At 38.4% G+C, this 18,819-nt stretch overlaps 1 protein-coding gene across 3 annotated transcripts; it reads left to right on the forward strand.

The window, feature by feature from the left end:
• The first annotated feature begins 483 nt into the window (after positions 1-483).
• LOC117816816 lies at positions 484-18,595 on the forward strand. 3 transcript variants are annotated; one of them, XM_034689170.1, is made up of 21 exons: positions 484-566; positions 1,486-1,626; positions 2,524-2,680; positions 4,970-5,162; positions 5,263-5,346; positions 5,650-5,706; positions 6,008-6,067; positions 6,883-6,942; positions 7,244-7,300; positions 7,603-7,662; positions 8,478-8,537; positions 8,839-8,895; positions 9,197-9,256; positions 9,558-9,617; positions 10,303-10,455; positions 10,912-10,947; positions 11,095-11,184; positions 11,587-11,685; positions 12,871-14,923; positions 15,345-15,503; positions 18,020-18,595. In XM_034689170.1, exons 2-21 carry the CDS (start codon positions 1,491-1,493, stop codon positions 18,028-18,030), a joined length of 3,702 nt encoding a protein of 1,233 aa, XP_034545061.1. In that variant the 5' UTR covers positions 484-566; positions 1,486-1,490; the 3' UTR covers positions 18,031-18,595. The 3 variants fall into 3 exon arrangements, with proteins under 3 accessions (XP_034545061.1, XP_034545063.1, XP_034545064.1); XM_034689172.1 differs by lacking the exons at positions 484-566; positions 1,486-1,626; positions 2,524-2,680; ... (3 more) ...; positions 6,008-6,067; positions 18,020-18,595 and adding an exon at positions 6,642-6,682 and having other exon boundaries at positions 15,345-15,565; XM_034689173.1 differs by lacking the exons at positions 484-566; positions 1,486-1,626; positions 2,524-2,680; ... (3 more) ...; positions 6,008-6,067; positions 18,020-18,595 and adding an exon at positions 6,650-6,682 and having other exon boundaries at positions 7,247-7,300; positions 15,345-15,565.
• The last annotated feature ends 224 nt before the right edge of the window (positions 18,596-18,819 follow it).

Raw genomic sequence — 18,819 nt, forward strand, 5'->3', positions numbered from 1 at the left:
TTTGATTTAAATTGAATTGATTCCGAAAATTGTACGCAGTATAATTTGAATAGGTAGCGTGTACATACAGTAGGCAGTGTGCTATGTGAAAGCAGGTGCAGGTAAAGTCATCATCACCATTTAATGAATGCACATGTGCATGATAGTAACATATGGGATTAGCATTCCGGTCTCCAATGGAGGAATCATCAGTGATCAGTCAGCAAGAGGAAGATCTGTCATTGAGGAGATAGGACTTACAAGGGCACACTTGTCTGTATTATTTATTTATTTATTTATTATTTGTTAATTTATATCTTATAGTCACTGTTGAATATTTATAAAGCAAACACTAATTACAAACTCATTCAATAAATTGATCAATCCAAAATCTACAAAAAGAAAGTGGTCATGATAGAAAGACAGTTCAACATCTTGTGTTCAACTCCTACAAGTGAAGTTTACCAGCCTCCCGCCTCCTGCATGAGTTGCGCGACCCCACTCCCCCTCCCCCTCCCCCATGAGGTGCGCTAGCTGCGTGTGCTGCAGACAGGCAGCAGGAGATGCCATGAGGAGCGGCTTTTAAGGTAAGCAAACTTGATGTTTCTTTTGAGAATTTATCAGATTGCCATGTGGTCATGTTGTGACAGTGAACTCAGAAAAATGTGAAACTGACAACTTTCTGTCAGTTGGTGACATATCCACAAAGCTAGCTAATGTTAGCTAGCTAGCTAGCTACACTTAGTCAGAGAGCCTGAGCACCTTTTGTTACGTCATATGACGCCATGACAGCCATTATCAGACAATGTTAAGTGTTTTTATCTATTTTAATTTTTAAAGACAGTAGTATTGATAAGCTCTGACATTACTGGTTCTTTTATCTGTACTTTTTTTTTTAATGTTTAAGTGTAATTTCTCAAGCTGCAGCCTCTCTGCTCCTCTCTGTCAGGGCTGACAGCTCAGACATAGAGGAGGAGTACTATGATCTTTACTATAAGTGCAATAAACCTTCAGGAGAAAAATGCCAGTGCTTTATCAATACACCTGTTCAATGAGCATAAACATGTAAATATGTAGAAAGCGATATTTCCATCTGCTCTGTCCCCAGTCATTTAACTGTTTAGCTTATTGTGCCAGTATCTGAAAATTGGACAAATACTGACTGATGTCTGTGTTCTGAATTCTTTCTAAACTTCACTCAGTATTTTGATGTTAGGAATATGATTTACTATATATATAGATATATTCTTGTGTGCATATTAAAATAAGGAGTGTGTGTGAGAGAAGGGTATACCTTGAGCTACACACTGAGGATCACAACAGGTTTCCTACAGGTAAATTAGCTACTTAAGAGATTTGATTATGAGGGTAAAAAGCCTGCATTAGTTTGTGATAAGCTATCAATATAACAGGTATATCCTGGTATAAAGGAAACTAATAAATGTATGTTAGCTTAACTGGGTGGCCCACATATGCTAATTATACATGACATATTCTGTCAAACAGATGATATGGCTGGCAATGAAGCAATAATGGAGAGATCTGTGAGGAGAAGACGGGTCCGTCCACAACAGGATGCCGAACAACACATTAAACTGAAAACCGACAAGGCTGGTCTCACAGAGCATTTTATCAACCCATACAAAGGTAAGTTCTTACATTTTGCAAGTAGTGTTTGTGTCAGTTATACACAGCCTATTAATAATAATGTTGTATTACACTATGGAAACTCAAAATGCATCATTGCTGCCTGTACATATCTCTTTGCTACTTTGTCCTGGCAGTGTGGATTGGCTATTAACATATTAAAGCTGGCAACTTTTTACAGCCATTTTGGTTATATTTAGTGAAAGTCTTTTAGCCTGCAGAACATGGGAGTTGCTAGTCTACCATCGCCTCAATCGATTAGTTTGTGATTTTGCGTGACTTTGGTGTTTTAAGTAGTGATGGACAAATGAAGCTTCGCGAACCACTTGATGTGCTTTTTTTACTCCTCTAGATGGCGCTCTTGGTTTAAAAATGAAGGCTCAATGAATGGCAGTTCACTGTGCTTTTTAACCCTTTGTTGAACAGAGAGCATCATCTAGAGGAGTCAAAAAATACATCAAGTGGTTCGCGAAGCTTCATTTGCCCATCACTAGTTTGAAGCCCAGTTCAGACCAAAGATTCGCGACGAGACGAAATGAAACCGTTTTAGAACGATGCAGCAGTGTGAACTGGTACGTTTCGACTCAAACCAGCTAGTGTTGACGCCTCAGCTTGTCAAGTCTCCAGCAGCTGGTTTTAGAATGTAAGTCACGTCACCTGTTTCAACAGCCAATCAGCTCGTAGCAAAGTCTGCTGGTTGAAATGGCAGTTTGTGATGGAGGCTCAATGAGAGAGAGAGGGAGAGAGAGAGAGAGAGAGAGAGAGAGAGAGAGAGAGAGAGAGAGAGAGGGGGTTGAGCGAGTATACACTTAATAGGGAGAGGGAGCACCGTAATCGAGAACAAAGCAGTGAATCAGGGAAATAAAATAGTAATTGGGGTATTTTCTTTTTTTAAAGGTCGAGGTGTGCTTGCTGTGGAGGTTTTCAACAAAGGAGATTTTGTGCTTGAATACCGTGGTAAACTTTTCAAACAGGATGGTCTTCTTACGAAGAACTACAATGACACAGAAGCAGTATTCCTGTTTGACTTCAAATGGAAAGGGGCATGCTGGTGGTAAGTTATAATAAATATGCTTTGTGGCAGGTGTGATTAGGGCTGGGCGATTAATTGAAAATATTCGAAACCGACATTTAGAGCTTCTAAATGACGTAAAACTGCTGTGTCGGTTATTTTGTTTTCTCCCCCCTTGTAATTCTCTTTCTACTACACCATCCCCTTAAAATAGACTACTGGTTGTGTAGTTACACAACAGGCAGCCAGGTGTCGCAAAGCGTGCCAAAATCCAGCAGCAGAAGAAGAAGTAGCCACGTGACAATGGGTGCGTCTCACAGCACTTAACTTCAGTCTCCTCTCTCCTCCGCCGAAACCGGAAGTAATTACTGACCCGCCATTTTAACTTGCGTCCCAAAGCTCTTAACTCTGCTGGAGGAGAGAGGAGAGAGGAGACTGCCCGGAGGAGGGATAATCGAGGAGACACGAGAGCTGACTTCGCGGAAGTCTTTTCTTTGACAGACACGCCCCCTTAACAAATACCTTTCACTGATTGGACGCTGCAGCGGCTCGGACTTCTCTAAAACTTAACTTCAGCAGAGTTTAATAATAGAGTAAAGATGGACCTTAAAACAGTCACTAAGGGTGCCCTGAAACAAATCATAAACATCCGTCGGTTTCAGTCTGTGTGTGATGAGCTGAGATTAAAAAGTGTTTGATGTGAGATTTTAAAACAAAATACTGAACATAAAAGCAAAATAACAGGATCACTCCTGAGTTTTATATCTGATTGTTTATTTCAGATTCTCTGTCTGATGAAATAGAGTCATAACATCTAATATCATCGATAGAATAGATATATTCATGGTCAGTTATTTCTTCTGTTAGTTTCCCCGTTTGTTCTCGTTTTCTTCATGAAGAGAATTAAAGTCTGACAGTAAAGTTTGTCTGTTAGTAAAAACACTTGTTATATTTCCTGTCAGGTTAATAAAGTTTCATATCAGGCTGATCATTAATGAGCACAGGGTTTGAAAAGAGGTGCATGATTTATATTTTCCCTTAAAGTAATAATATGTGTATGTATGTAATATATATATATATATATATATATATATATATATATATATATATATATATATATATATATATATATATATATATATATATATATATATATAATATGTGCCATATCATACCACCGACGGTAATACCAGTGTAAATTTCCATGTGATAAACAAGTGTCATATCGTGATATAATTGATTCAGGGTTCAACCTGGAAAACGGTTGACTAGTCTACCAGTACTGGAGGGGGGTATATTGTTTATGTTTTATGGTAAATTAGCCTTGTGAAGTGCTCTTTTGATTTAAAGAGTCCTTTATTTAAATTAAAGAGGGACCAGCGGAGTCGGGCAGAGACCTTGGGGGTCTGTGCCTCAACTTTCCCTGCAGGCTTAGAGCTCAATTACCGTACTGTAGCTAGTAGGAGTGCAAACTCCTAGTGAAAACAAACGGAACAAAAAGAGCGACACAGCTGCACAGAAACTGCACGCTGTAGACATCGCTGATCACAATAGACATCGCAACGCAGGAACACAGTTTACACTTTTAAATCTCTGAGAGACCTTCAAATACAGAGTGCGTCTTGTATACCGGGGCGATTTTTCCTGAGTTTACGGTAACTCAAATAAACATTTTTATTTAAACGTAACATTTGTTTTATATGGACCACTCTGCTGGATGAATATCATGATAAAGCAGGTATATTTACAGTTTGAGTTGAGTTGAGAAACATTTGTGGCCATTTTTGTCATTCAGTTCTATTTAGGTCAATTTATGAACTGATCCTCTGATTATTATTATTATTTATTTCATTAAGGCAGCTTCCTGATTCCTTTGCGGGCTCTTTTGTTTTTTACTTATTATTTATTTTTTGAGAAAAGAGAAAGCTGAGATGATGGAAAATGCCCGTTGAAAATATCATGATAAATATCGTTATCGCAAATTTTTTTGCCTTAATCCCCCAGCCCTAGGTGTACTACATTACATTAGTTTTAGGAGATGAGCTTTGAATGGCCTGCTATCCTAAAAATATCCGAAAACAAACCATGCAAGAGGCTCACCACCCATGGAAGCAAATATGTAACAAAATTAAAATGAAAAAGAAAATTTGAAAATTAAATTGCATTAACAGAAATGCTTATTAATTTTCCAAATATGGGTGCATTATGTGACTCATAATTAAAATGTACTTTTCTGCGCCATGCACATTGCGATTTCATTTTCCCTCTTAACACTGTATCCAACCAAAGTAGGAAACTTCTACTCTTAACATCAATATTCTTTTCCTTTAGTCTTGATGCATCTGTTGAAGACAAGTCACTGGGAAGGCTTGTGAATGATGACAACATCAAGCCTAACTGCAAGATAAAAGCTATTGATGTTGGTGGGATGCCATATCTTTGCCTGTTTGCCCTGAGAGACATTGCCCCAGGTGAAGAAATAACTTACAATTACGGGGATTCAGACTGGCCTTGGCGTAGACAGGTACAAGTTTTTTAATGTTGATAGTAGTTGTTTTTGTCATTTTCAGATGAAACTGAGCTCATTGTGTCTTGGGATTTGACCAATATCATGATTGTTTTAGTTTTTTTCTGGTTTCCTTTTCCAGCAGAACATGGTACCTGATGTCAGTGAACAGCCGATACCTGATGTCAGGGACAGACTTCAGGTAGGGGCCAGTTTATTAAATACTAATCAATCTATTAGATATTGTAAAGTATTTGTTCTCAGTGTGGTACTCAGAAGGTTTCAGAGTATGTATTATAGTTGTAATAATGTAATGTAAGTAGTAATGGACTGTAAGGACAATGATCTGTGTTTAGAGTGTCTCCTATAGTACTGACAAACTCACATACTGGTGTTATGACCTTCTATAGAGATATATGTCCCCAATTAGGTATGGGTAGCGTGTGTGTCTGTGTTTGGAACGACCCCAAATGTAATAAAATCACACTTTTTTTTCCTTTTCCAGCAGAACATGGCACCTGATGTTAGCCAGCCGGTTGTGGAAGAGAGCGATAGACTTCAGGTAGGGGCCAGTTTATAAAACACTAATCAATCTATTAGAGATTGTAAAGTATTTGTTCTCAGTGTGGTATTCAGTGGATTTCAGAGTATGTATTATAGTTGTAATAATGTAATGTAAGTAGTAATGGACTGTAAGGACAATGATCTGTGTTTAGAGTGTCTCCTATAGTACTGACAAACTCACATACTGGTGTTATGACCTTATATATAGATATATGTCCCCAATTAGGTATGGGTAGTGTGTGTGTCTGTGTTTGGAACGACCCCAAATGTAATAAAATCCCTTTTTTTCCCTTTTCCAGCAGAACATGGTACCTGATGTCAGTGAACAGCCGATACCTGATGTCAGGGACAGACTTCAGGTAGGGGCCAGTTTATTAAATACTAATCAATCTATTAGATATTGTAAAGTATTTGTTCTCAGTGTGGTACTCAGAAGGTTTCAGAGTATGTATTATAGTAGTAATAATGTAATGTAAGTAGTAATGGACTGTAAGGACAATGATCTGTGTTTGGAGTGTCTCCTATAGTACTGACAAACTCACATACTTGTCATGAGTCGATGTTTAGTTCAGTTTTGTCCTTGTGTTTCATGCCTTTCCTGTTTATTCTGTGTTAGTTATCCATTGTGTCTCTTGTGTGTTTTGTGATCCATGTCTCCTTTTTGTACTTTCTTGAGTTTCTTAGTCTTGTCTTGTGTTCTCTGTTTTGTAGTTCTGATCCCTGTGTTTCCAAGTTAGTTACTTTCTGCCCTTGTGTGTTTCCCTCCTTTTTGATTACCCTGATTAGTTTCACCTGTCCTGTGCTTCACACCTGCGTTAATTACTCTGTGTATTTAGTTCCTCAGTTTCCCCTGGCCCTGGTTGGATCATTGTTCGTCTTTCTTGTGTTCAGTGTGTATGTCTTCCATGTGTCTGTGTCGTCTGTGTTCCGTGCCCCAGTGTTTCCTTTTGGATTTAGTTACTTGGACTTTTTTAGTAAGTTTGTACCTTTTTGTTAAAACCTTTTTATTTTAAAAACTGCACCTGGGTCCTCCTTCCGTTTTTCCCTCACCGGGACAATAATGGTGTTATGACCTTATATATAGATATATGTCCCCAATTAGAAATGAGTAGTGTGTGTTTGGAACATCTAACTGTAATAAAAATAGTAAATCACATTTTTTTTCCTTTTCCAGCAGCAAATGGCACCTGTATTCAGCGGACAGATGATGGCTGATGTCAGGGACAGACTTCAGGTAGGGGCCAGTCTATTAAATACTAATCAATCTATTAGATATTGTAAAGTATTTGTTCTCAGTGTGGTACTCAGAAGGTTTCAGAGTATGTATTATAGTAGTAATAATGTAATGTAAGTAGTAATGGACTGTAAGGACAATGATCTGTGTTTAGAGTGTCTCCTATAGTACTGACAAACTCACATACTGGTGTTATGGCCTTATATATAGATATATGTCCCCAATTAGGTATGGGTAGTGTGTGTGTCTGTGTTTGGAACGACCCCAAATGTAATAAAATCACTTTTTTTTCCTTTTCCAGCAGAACACAGCACCTGATGTTAGCCAGCCGGTTGTGGAAGAGAGCGACAGACTTCAGGTAGGGGCCAGTTTATAAAATACTAATCAATCTATTAGAGATTGTAAAGTATTTGTTCTCAGTGTGGTATTCAGTGGATTTCAGAGTATGTATTATAGTTGTAATAATGTAATGTAAGTAGTAATGGACTGTAAGGACAATGATCTGTGTTTAGAGTGTCTCCTATAGTACTGACAAACTCACATACTGGTGTTATGACCTTATATATAGATATATGTCCCCAATTAGGTATGGGTAGTGTGTGTGTCTGTGTTTTGAACGACCCCAAATGTAATAAAATCCCTTTTTTTTCCCTTTTCCAGCAGAACATGGTACCTGATGTCAGTGAACAGCCGATACCTGATGTCAGGGACAGACTTCAGGTAGGGGCCAGTTTATTAAATACTAATCAATCTATTAGATATTGTAAAGTATTTGTTCTCAGTGTGGTACTCAGAAGGTTTCAGAGTATGTATTATAGTAGTAATAATGTAATGTAAGTAGTAATGGACTGTAAGGACAATGATCTGTGTTTGGAGTGTCTCCTATAGTACTGACAAACTCACATACTTGTCATGAGTCGATGTTTAGTTCAGTTTTGTCCTTGTGTTTCATGCCTTTCCTGTTTATTCTGTGTTAGTTATCCATTGTGTCTCTTGTGTGTTTTGTGATCCATGTCTCCTTTTTGTACTTTCTTGAGTTTCTTAGTCTTGTCTTGTGTTCTCTGTTTTGTAGTTCTGATCCCTGTGTTTCCAAGTTAGTTACTTTCTGCCCTTGTGTGTTTCCCTCCTTTTTGATTACCCTGATTAGTTTCACCTGTCCTGTGCTTCACACCTGCGTTAATTACTCTGTGTATTTAGTTCCTCAGTTTCCCCTGGCCCTGGTTGGATCATTGTTCGTCTTTCTTGTGTTCAGTGTGTATGTCTTCCATGTGTCTGTGTCTTCTGTGTTCCGTGCCCCAGTGTTTCCTTTTGGATTTAGTTACTTGGACTTTTTTAGTAAGTTTGTACCTTTTTGTTAAAACCTTTTTATTTTAAAAACTGCACCTGGGTCCTCCTTCCGTTTTTCCCTCACCGGGACAATAATGGTGTTATGACCTTATATATAGATATATGTCCCCAATTAGAAATGAGTAGTGTGTGTTTGGAACATCTAACTGTAATAAAAATAGTAAATCACATTTTTTTTCCTTTTCCAGCAGCAAATGGCACCTGTATTCAGCGGACAGATGATGGCTGATGTCAGGGACAGACTTCAGGTAGGGGCCAGTCTATTAAATACTAATCAATCTATTAGATATTGTAAAGTATTTGTTCTCAGTGTGGTACTCAGAAGGTTTCAGAGTATGTATTATAGTAGTAATAATGTAATGTAAGTAGTAATGGACTGTAAGGACAATGATCTGTGTTTAGAGTGTCTCCTATAGTACTGACAAACTCACATACTGGTGTTATGGCCTTATATATAGATATATGTCCCCAATTAGGTATGGGTAGTGTGTGTGTCTGTGTTTGGAACGACCCCAAATGTAATAAAATCACTTTTTTTTCCTTTTCCAGCAGAACACAGCACCTGATGTTAGCCAGCCGGTTGTGGAAGAGAGCGACAGACTTCAGGTAGGGGCCAGTTTATAAAATACTAATCAATCTATTAGAGATTGTAAAGTATTTGTTCTCAGTGTGGTACTCAGAAGGTTTCAGAGTATGTATTATAGTTGTAATAATGTAATGTAAGTAGTAATGGACTGTAAGGACAATGATCTGTGTTTAGAGTGTCTCCTATAGTACTGACAAACTCACATACTGGTGTTATGACCTTATATATAGATATATGTCCCCAATTAGGTATGGGTAGTGTGTGTGTCTGTGTTTGGAACGACCCCAAATGTAATAAAATCCCTTTTTTTCCCTTTTCCAGCAGAACATGGTACCTGATGTCAGTGAACAGCCGATACCTGATGTCAGGGACAGACTTCAGGTAGGGGCCAGTTTATAAAATACTAATCAATCTATTAGAGATTGTAAAGTATTTGTTCTCAGTGTGGTACTCAGAAGGTTTCAGAGTATGTATTATAGTAGTAATAATGTAATGTAAGTAGTAATGGACTGTAAGGACAATGATCTGTGTTTAGAGTGTCTCCTATAGTACTGACAAACTCGCATACTGGTGTTATGGCCTTATATAGAGATATATGTCCCCAATTAGGTATGGGTAGTGTGTGTGTCTGTGTTTGGAACGACCCCAAATGTAATAAAATCCCTTTTTTTCCCTTTTCCAGCAGAACATGGCACCTGATGTCAGTGAACAGCCGATACCTGATGTCAGGGACAGACTTCAGGTAGGGGCCAGTTTATAAAATACTAATCAATCTATTAGATATTGTAAAGTATTTGTTCTCAGTGTGGTACTCAGAAGGTTTCAGAGTATGTATTATAGTAGTAATAATGTAATGTAAGTAGTAATGGACTGTAAGGACAATGATCTGTGTTTAGAGTGTCTCCTATAGTACTGACAAACTCGCATACTGGTGTTATGACCTTATATATAGATAAATGTCCCCAATTAGGTATGGGTAGTGTGTGTGTCTGTGTTTGGAACGACCCCAAATGTAATATAATAATAGTAATAATAATTATTATTATTATTAGCATTACTTTTAGTATCATTATTTTTATTTATAGAGCATTCTTCTTAATCCATTTGACAAAGTGCATCATAAAGGCATCAAAATAAGTCATAAAATCATCAAGTTTTAAATGAAACAGTTTAGTGTCTAAAACCCAATACACATCAAGAAAATAAATGACCGTTCAAATGAAATGAAAGAATTATTTTTTTGTTGCCTTTATGAAACACTTTGTAACATGGATTCAGAAGAGTGCTCACATACCGTAAGAGCCTTTTTTCATCTTTAAATGTAATAACTATTGCTTGTTTCTAGCTGTGAAGTGTTATTATTTGTAGTTTTATTCACAAACTGTCTTTGAAACAATCAGTTCTTTATTTGATTGCTTTCATTACAGTCTCGAATGGCCAAATATAGACAGCACCATGAGGAATGCTTCAATCGTCACAAAATTGCAGAGGAGGAGCGAAATGCTAAAGAAAGACAGCGTACAATGAATTTGTTAAAGCGTGCACAACTGGTTCAACAATTGGCACAACTGGATATGCTTGTGAGTAACATACTTGAACATCTTGCAGAAATGACTCTGTGCTCAACCTATTTTAGTTCATTACTAGGAGCTTGATCGTGTGATTGTGTTTATTTATTACTTGTTATTCAATGCAGCACAGTCAAAGCAGGTTCTTCAACTGACAGCCAGTGGGGCGGATACGGTCCTTAATTATTTTTTAACTTGTCCTCTGATCAATTCCTATGAACCCACAGAAAAACTTTTGGCCTATTATATTTCATCTGTGTCCACTATTGTACTTTTACTGCAAATATCCATTCGTCCTGAAATTTTGTTATCTTGCTAACTTTTAGACATTAGTAAGGCAATGATGAGTAGTCTACATTTCTATGCCAAATGACCATCAGTTTTGTTGTTTTGCTGGAGTTAACTATCTTGTTTCCTTTCATCACTTTCTCAGCTTTTGACATGCCTTTCTTTCTTTTCCTCCCTTAGCTAACTTCGCAATCCCCATTGCATGATGATATTCAGGTATGTCTACAACTTCAAACGGGGCAAGTTTTAAAAGGGAAGCCACTGTGTACATCAAGCAGTGATAGGGGTGCAATTATTTGGCATGTTTTTAAATGCCAATTGAGTTTGAATATTGCACATAATAAGTTGGATTTGTCTTTTTAGTCACTAGCCTCATCAGATACCTCGCCCCTGGATGAATCAACGAACACCAGTGATCTGTTGGAAGATGGAGAGCCAGCAACAAAAACACAGGTAACACTGCATTGCTCGCTGCATTTGAACAAAAGCCCATTATTTACTTTACAATTGTCAAAGTATATTCAGTGTGGATAGTATCACTATAATCATTTGGCATCATTGAATAAACCATCATTAATCCAATAATTTTGAAGATGCTATCCAAAAATACACCTCATATACTTTGTTAATTTACCAATTTATTATCCCTGAAGAAGAGGGAAGGTTGATCACTTTGATCATTATAGAGAGTGGAATTTGTCTAAATCCCATCATCAAAACATCAGTATCATTTTCAATCATACCAGTGTTTATTATTTAATACAAGGACAAAAATGCATGTGAATTAACATTTTTTGCTGAGTAATTTGTACTTGATGGAAAGCTTTTATCTTTTTGTCCTTTTTTTATTTTAAGACAACAGCTTCTCTTACGTGTGCTACATCGTCAGATAGTCAAAGATCTTGGAATTGTTCAGTGGATGACTCAAAAAGGACATCTTCAAGACAAAGACAGGTATTTTCCTACAGTCTAATAACAGTCGTGTATATTTTGATGTGTATATATAAAGCTATTATTATGTGGCTTTTTATTAAATAAACGTTAATAAATGTAGCCTTTACATGTCATATACAAAAGCTAAAAGCAGGGTTCCCTCTCGCCCTGGAAAATGGTTGACTAGTTTACCAGTACTGGAAAACACCTGGAAAATGGGAGAAAAAGTCAAATGTCCTGGAAAATTATTCCAACATGACTGCGTGCGGCCTGACACAATTAAAAAAACACATCCCGGTTCATTAAAAGCTGAGTGCACGCTGTGCTGGAAAAGACAGCGACACAGACCGGTCCGGTTGCGCGAATTCTTTCACATCTTTAGTCCCTCACTTGGTCATAATCATGCATTCACAGAAAACGGGGGTATATTGTTTATGTTTATGGTAAATTAACCTTGTGGAGTGCTCTTTTGATTCAAAGAGTCCTATATTTAAGTTAAAGAATGACCAGCAGAGTCGGGCAGAGAGCTCGGGCGTCCGTGCCTCACAACTTTCCCTGCAGCGACACAGCTGCACAGAAACTGCACGTTGTAGACATCGCTGATCACAACAGACATCGCCATGCAGGAACACAGTTTACACTTTTAAATCTCTGAGAGACCTTCAAATACAGAGTGCGTCTTGTACACCGGTGCAATTTTTCTGGAGTTTACGTTAATTCAAATAATCATTTTTATCTGAATGTTACATTTGTTTTATATGGACCACTCTGCTGGATGAATATCATGATAAAGCAGGTATATTTACAGTTTGAGTTGATTTGAGAAACATTTGTGGCCATTTTTGTCATTCAGTTCTATTTAGGTCAATTTATGCACTGATCCTCTAATTATTTATTTATTTATTTATTTATTTATTTATTTCAGTAAGGCAGCTTCCTGATTCCTTTGCGGGCTCTTTTGAGGAACATGTTAGACTATTTAAGAACTAAATTAGGAACTAAACTTAGACTGTCATACCAGCTTGATCATCACTAAAAATGTCCTGGAAAGGTCCTGGAAAATGATCTCTGGAAAAGAGTGGGAACCCTGTAAAAGAGATGATGTTCCTGTAATAAAAGTCCAATGCATCAATACAGTACATGAGACTCGGTATAGTAAAGGATGACCTATGTTACTAAACAGAATCTTTTTTCTTTTTCTCCAAGGCCACTTCTTATATGGAAACATCCTTTGATGAATCTGATCTCACAGACTATAGTGATCAGGACTATGTCCCAGACTCTGAAGCAGGAAGTTCCTCTGAGCCTGATGAAGACACACCACTGTATCCAGTTGCGAAAAAGCCCTTGCCGTCGCTGCAATATCCTGTTTTATCTTCATCAACACAAGACATTGATTCAGGAAGCCCAGAAAAAAGAGACACTGCAGTCAGCCCTAAGAAGAGGAACTTGATCACTCAAAGGAAGAGAAAGATTTCATCCCCCAGTCCACTAAAGAGCAACTCAAACACTCCTGAGAAAAGCAGAATCCAACAAATTTGTGGCTCAATTAGAGTATTGCCTCCCTCAAATTCTGAAACTCGTCGAGTGTACAACAAGAGGAACTACTGTCTCTTTTGCCTCCATCCCATATCAAAAATTTCACGACACCTGGAAGCTGTACATGGGAATGAGGCAGAGGTTGCCCTAGCATTTCAGCATCCAAAGAATTCAAAAGAGAGACGCAAAAAGTTGAACATTCTTAGAAGACGTGGAAACTTTGCCCACAACGCCAATGTTGTGAGGGAGGGAGCTGGAGAGCTCCAGGCCTGCTACAGACCACGAAAGTGTAAACGTGCCTGTGAATTTATTCATTGTTTTCATTGTCAAGGACTTTATGCAAAGAAAACATTGTGGAAGCACATGAAAATCTGCCCAGCGAAGACAGAAGCCAGTGATGAATCCAGCAGTGGGAGGAGGCGAGTTCGATCCAAATGTGCCCTTAAAACTGCCGTTGTGCGTGAGATTAGTGAGGGCTTGAAGAATGTGATTTCCTCCATGACCTATGATGAGGTCACTCAGCTCATTCAAAATGACAAACTTCTCTTGCAGTTTGGACAACACCTGTTTGATCTAAATGGGTCAAGAAAGAACAGACATGACTACATAAGGCAAAGACTTAGAGAACTTGGGCGATTATTACTTGTGGCTAAGAAGAATACTCCCATCCGGAAGGCAGAGGAACTCATCTATCCTTCAAACTTCAGTCATGTGATATCTGCAGTGAAAGAGTTGGCTGGGTACAATGCAGAGAGCAACACATTCCGCACACCTTCCTTAGCCCTCAAAACTGGTAACAGTCTAGGTATAATCTGTGAGCTTGTAGAGAGTGATAATTTGTCCACAGTTGACAGAGACCAGAGCCTGGTAGAATTTGCTCGAGAATTCAAGACCATTAAACAATTCAGATGGAAGGGATTGATTACCAGAGGAGCAACAACCTCTCTGAAAGAGTCAAAGTGGAATGCACCACAGATTATACCTCTCACTGAAGATGTCAAACTTTTGGACTCTCACATGGAGAATGTTAGAGTGGTTGTTGAGAGAATGCTGAAACTGTGCCCCTCTGCAAAGAACTATGCAACACTTGCCAAAGTGACACTTGCTCAGCTGATCATTTTCAACCGAAGAAGAGAAGGAGAGGTGTCACGAATGGAGTTGAGCACTTTCAAAGCAAGGAGAAAGTCAGAACTTAATGAGGACATGGCCCTATGTCTTACCCCACTTGAGAACAAGATGTGTGATTTCTTCACCAGAGTAGAAATCAGGGGGAAACGAGGCAGAGGAGTCCCTGTGCTCCTAAAACCATCGATAGTGTCAGCTATGGAGCTTCTAGCTGACACTCGTGAGCTGTGTGGAGTCCCCAAAGAGAACATCTACATGTTTGGTAGACCAGGAACGTCATCAGCTTACAGAGGGGGAGAATGCATCCAAAAATTTGCAAGGGAGAGTGGTGCCAAACATCCCGAGTTCTTAACCTCAACAAGGCTCCGGAAGCACATAGCAACAATGTCTCAAGTTCTAAATCTTCAAGAAAATGAAGCAGACCAACTTGCTGACTTTCTTGGGCATGACATTCGTGTGCACAGGCAGTATTACCGCCTTCCGCAGGGAACACTTCAGCTCGCCAAAATGAGCAAAATGCTTTTGGCTGTGGAAAAGGGGACTCTGTCACAGTACAAAGGACAAACTCTTGATGACATTGAGATTGACCCCGAAGGTATGGACACGTGTGTATCTTAGTGTATATTAGTATATATTTAGTTCAGATGCTGGGGTAACCCATGGTTATTGCCTCATGAGAAATGCATCATCAGTACTCTTTTAACAGTACAGTAATGTTTATGCTGTATTTGGTAATTGAAGTCTAGAAATGAAGAACCATATCAATCTGTTTTAAATTGGAAGAATGCAAATGCAGTCTAAGGTCAAATATGGATTACTATCTCCTTAGATGTTGCGTACATGTATGTTCAATTGATGTATAACACTGCACTATGCCAAATTGTTTTGATTTAATGTGCAACTGCAATAATTATGGGCGATACATTCAGAATGGACTGTAGGTTTTTCATCTTAAGGCTAACTGCTGAGGCTATGCCATATTTTTTTAAAAATATTCTCTTACATTTTCTCCTCAGAAAAAGTTGATTCCTCACAAGATCAGGACGCGTCAAGTGATGAGGATGAGTCTGTTGAGTTGACCACTGAGGCAACAGGTGAAGACGGCCAGGAGAATACACCTTTACTTCCGACCACTGCTTCCAGTTCCACTCCTCCCAGTGCTCTTCTCAATCAAGGTTTGTTTTGGCTTGGGTTAGATCTTTTTTTAACTGAAGAAAGGTAGTATCTGCAATATAAACCTAACCTAATAAACCTTGTCTTACAGCTGAATACTGAGCCCTTCAAGTAATTTTGCAGCCAAACCATCCCAGCCACTCTGGCACTGTGGATAAGGTTTTGAATTGTGGTAAAAATAAAGGCACATATTCAGAGCTTCCTTTTTCGACTTAGGCTATTCAATGATAAATGACAATACTAAAAACATGCTAATCACTAATAACTGATCAGTAATATGTAGGGATGGGTACGAGAAACAGGACTAATTTGGCACCAGTTCCTGACTAGTCATTAAAGAAATATTGCTATCAGTGTTTATGTAACCTTAAGTCATTCTAACATAGCAGGCATTTTTTTTAACAGTCCCCTAATGATGAAGCTGCTGGCATCAGGTGATTATGTTTGACGTGCTGTAACTTTGTCTTTACATTCATGGCTGACAGGGCAAAACGTTCAGAAGTGTTGCTTCACTTTACACAATCTAATGAAAATGCAGCTAAAGGCAATATATGTCTAAAACATATTACTCCAGCAACCTCACGAAACACTTAAAAATACAATGTTTGATAAATCTGAAGCAGTGCAGCGTGTTTGACTGCTTTAGCAAAGCAGCTGCTGCAGCTAATGTTACTCCTAGCTGTCCCTCCCAGCACCTCCCAGCTCCAATGCAGATGGGGTTTACCAAACTAAAAAAGTGACTGTCTCGACCTCATTGATTCAAGGTAACACGTACTATTGTTAAAATAAGTCCATAGTTATTAAATCAGGACACAGTCACAGTGTTTCCCCTAATGTTTTATGCATTTAACAAAAATATGGATAAGTATCTGTGTCGATAAGTATTACTTATATTGGTATCGATAAAATCCTAACAATACCCATACCTACTAATATGACAGATTAGGATTAATTATGTCCTTTCATAGTGACAGCAATGTGTCCAGTGATAGCCTAAAGAATGGCATTATGGCAGAATCTGCACTCTTATGTTACGATCAAAGACTGAACTTCATATTCACATACTAAACATAGCTTAAAGTGCATGCAGAAAAGTAAGGGATAATGTACTATTAGCAGGTTGTTATGGGAAAAAGAATCCAGACAGTGTGAGACAAGACCCCGACGCGAAGAGAAGGGTTCTTGACCACCCTAAACGGATTCTTTCCCCATAACAACCTGCTTACCATACATTATCCCGATATTCCCTTGCTACTTACTCAAAATACAAACACGTTGTTAAAAACATTGATTAAAGATGATTTTATTGATTTAAATGATTTATGTTTACAGTTTTTAAAAATAGTCCCAGTGATTCCTCGTCAGTGATCGTTCCATGGTGATGGATTCTTCTCTGCCTGTTGCGATGGATTTAACATGAAACTGTCCTCAATCAGCTCTCCTTCTTCTCTGAGCTCTGTGGTTCACACACCTTTAAAAATAAACAAATGTCTGAACTTTGAACCCTGCTGCTATCATCACCACCGCTCATGGTTTAACTTTCTCTGTAGAGATCGCTAACCTAAAGTTTCTCTCACCTGCTCCACTCCTTCATCATATTGATGGACAGGATCCAATATGTAAACAACCGTAGCCTGCCGGTTTACCAATATGATGCAAACGGTAGCTAACGGTTTTACTTCACCTTACGGTCTATGGTGTCAACAAGCAGAAGCTAAATGTGTCTGAACTCTTCTCCGCGGATTGATTTGACATGACGTGTGATCAGTTAGTCTCTGGTGTTGCTCATATAAGTGAAAGTTAATAACCGATGCCAGGGGGTTGTCAAGAGGTTTTGACCAATCAGAATCAAACATCTTGCACAACCGGAAGGTCAGTAAGAAAGCCGGGTAATAATAACATTTAATGACTCTTGTCCCTGGGAAAGTGAGGCACCCACAGGTGAATTTGATCAGTTTGTGTATTTGTGTACAGCTGAAGAGCTCAAAAGTGACATTAAAATGATTTGTCCCCATCTAAAGGTTCATTTCTGTTAAGTAGTTTGATAGTAAAATCTCTTATTAAAAAGTGTTGACAAATGCAGCTAAAAAGTGAGTTTGGAGAATAATCTTAAGTTTCAGTAGTAACACTGTAACACTTTGAAAAATGCTTATAACGTTACGTATTGTAACTCCAGATTCTATGAATAAAGGCGTAACCCTCGAAGAGCTTTTGGTCTATCGTGAAGATTTTTCTTTCTGTTGTCTGTACAGTATGTGACATCATCAGGACCTGAGCTCTGCTCCCAAAAAGGCAGTACTTTCTTTGGCTAATGTTGGTGGAGCAGGGAGCCTGCTTTTTTTTTATCAAATGTAACTGTGATACCTATTTGGGATTGTGTTTAAATAATTAAAAACCTTTGTAGGGATATCTAGCATTCATTATCCTCCATTATTGATCAGTTTTGCTGTTGTGGATGGACTGCAAAAAATGCTTTTAGTAATGAGATATTGACAACACCTCTATCTTTTCTTCACAGACAAGAGGTAACTCCAAACGTAAGTGGGAAGACAGCGAGGTGCGTGCAGTTGAAAGACACATGATGCGCTTCATCCACACATGCAAGGTACCTCAAAAGATTGACTGCATTCGGTGTATCAACGCAGAACCTGATGCGCTCAAAGACCGAATCTGGACTGGAGTGAAAAATGATGTCAGAAATCGGATCACTGCCTTAAAGAGAAAGGCTTGTTCTCAGGACTCATGATAGATATTTGTTGAAGTATACCTGTTTGAAGTATATCTGTATCTTGTTTCAGAGGCTAATGTTAAATTTGTCTGTGCACAAAGGTCTTCTGTATTTTTATATAGCCAAAGTTCTTGGTTGTAGTTTGGAGCACAACATGCTATGTTGCTAGCGAGCCTAAGAAATTGTTTCTCTGAACAGTCTCTAGTCAAGTATGTTAACTGACTGTTAGCTGTCCAGATGCATTCATTTGAAAGCTAGCCAAGTTTGTGACAACCTGTAATTTTCAAGGACATTCCATTTGAGCTGTGTGGCACTCGTACATGATGTCCATCCATTATGTCACTAAAAAGATATCAGCAAACGCAAGTCTGTTTGGTGTATTATTATTATTTCATGCAGATTTTCATTGTGGTGCTAATATGACATATTCAGTCTACCTCTTAATCTACATTATTCTATGGTCTGGGTGAGTACTCTTTTCTGATTGGCTGACAGGTGTGTGTTAATGAAGCAATAGCTCACGACAGGTCGTGCTATGTTGGGATTATATCACGGCTAAGGGCCGTTGTTCGGCCTGACAAGACCAGTGA

This window comes from Notolabrus celidotus, chromosome 8 (assembly GCF_009762535.1).
Source record: "Notolabrus celidotus isolate fNotCel1 chromosome 8, fNotCel1.pri, whole genome shotgun sequence".
In the NCBI taxonomy this organism is placed as follows: Eukaryota; Metazoa; Chordata; class Actinopteri; order Labriformes; family Labridae; genus Notolabrus; species Notolabrus celidotus.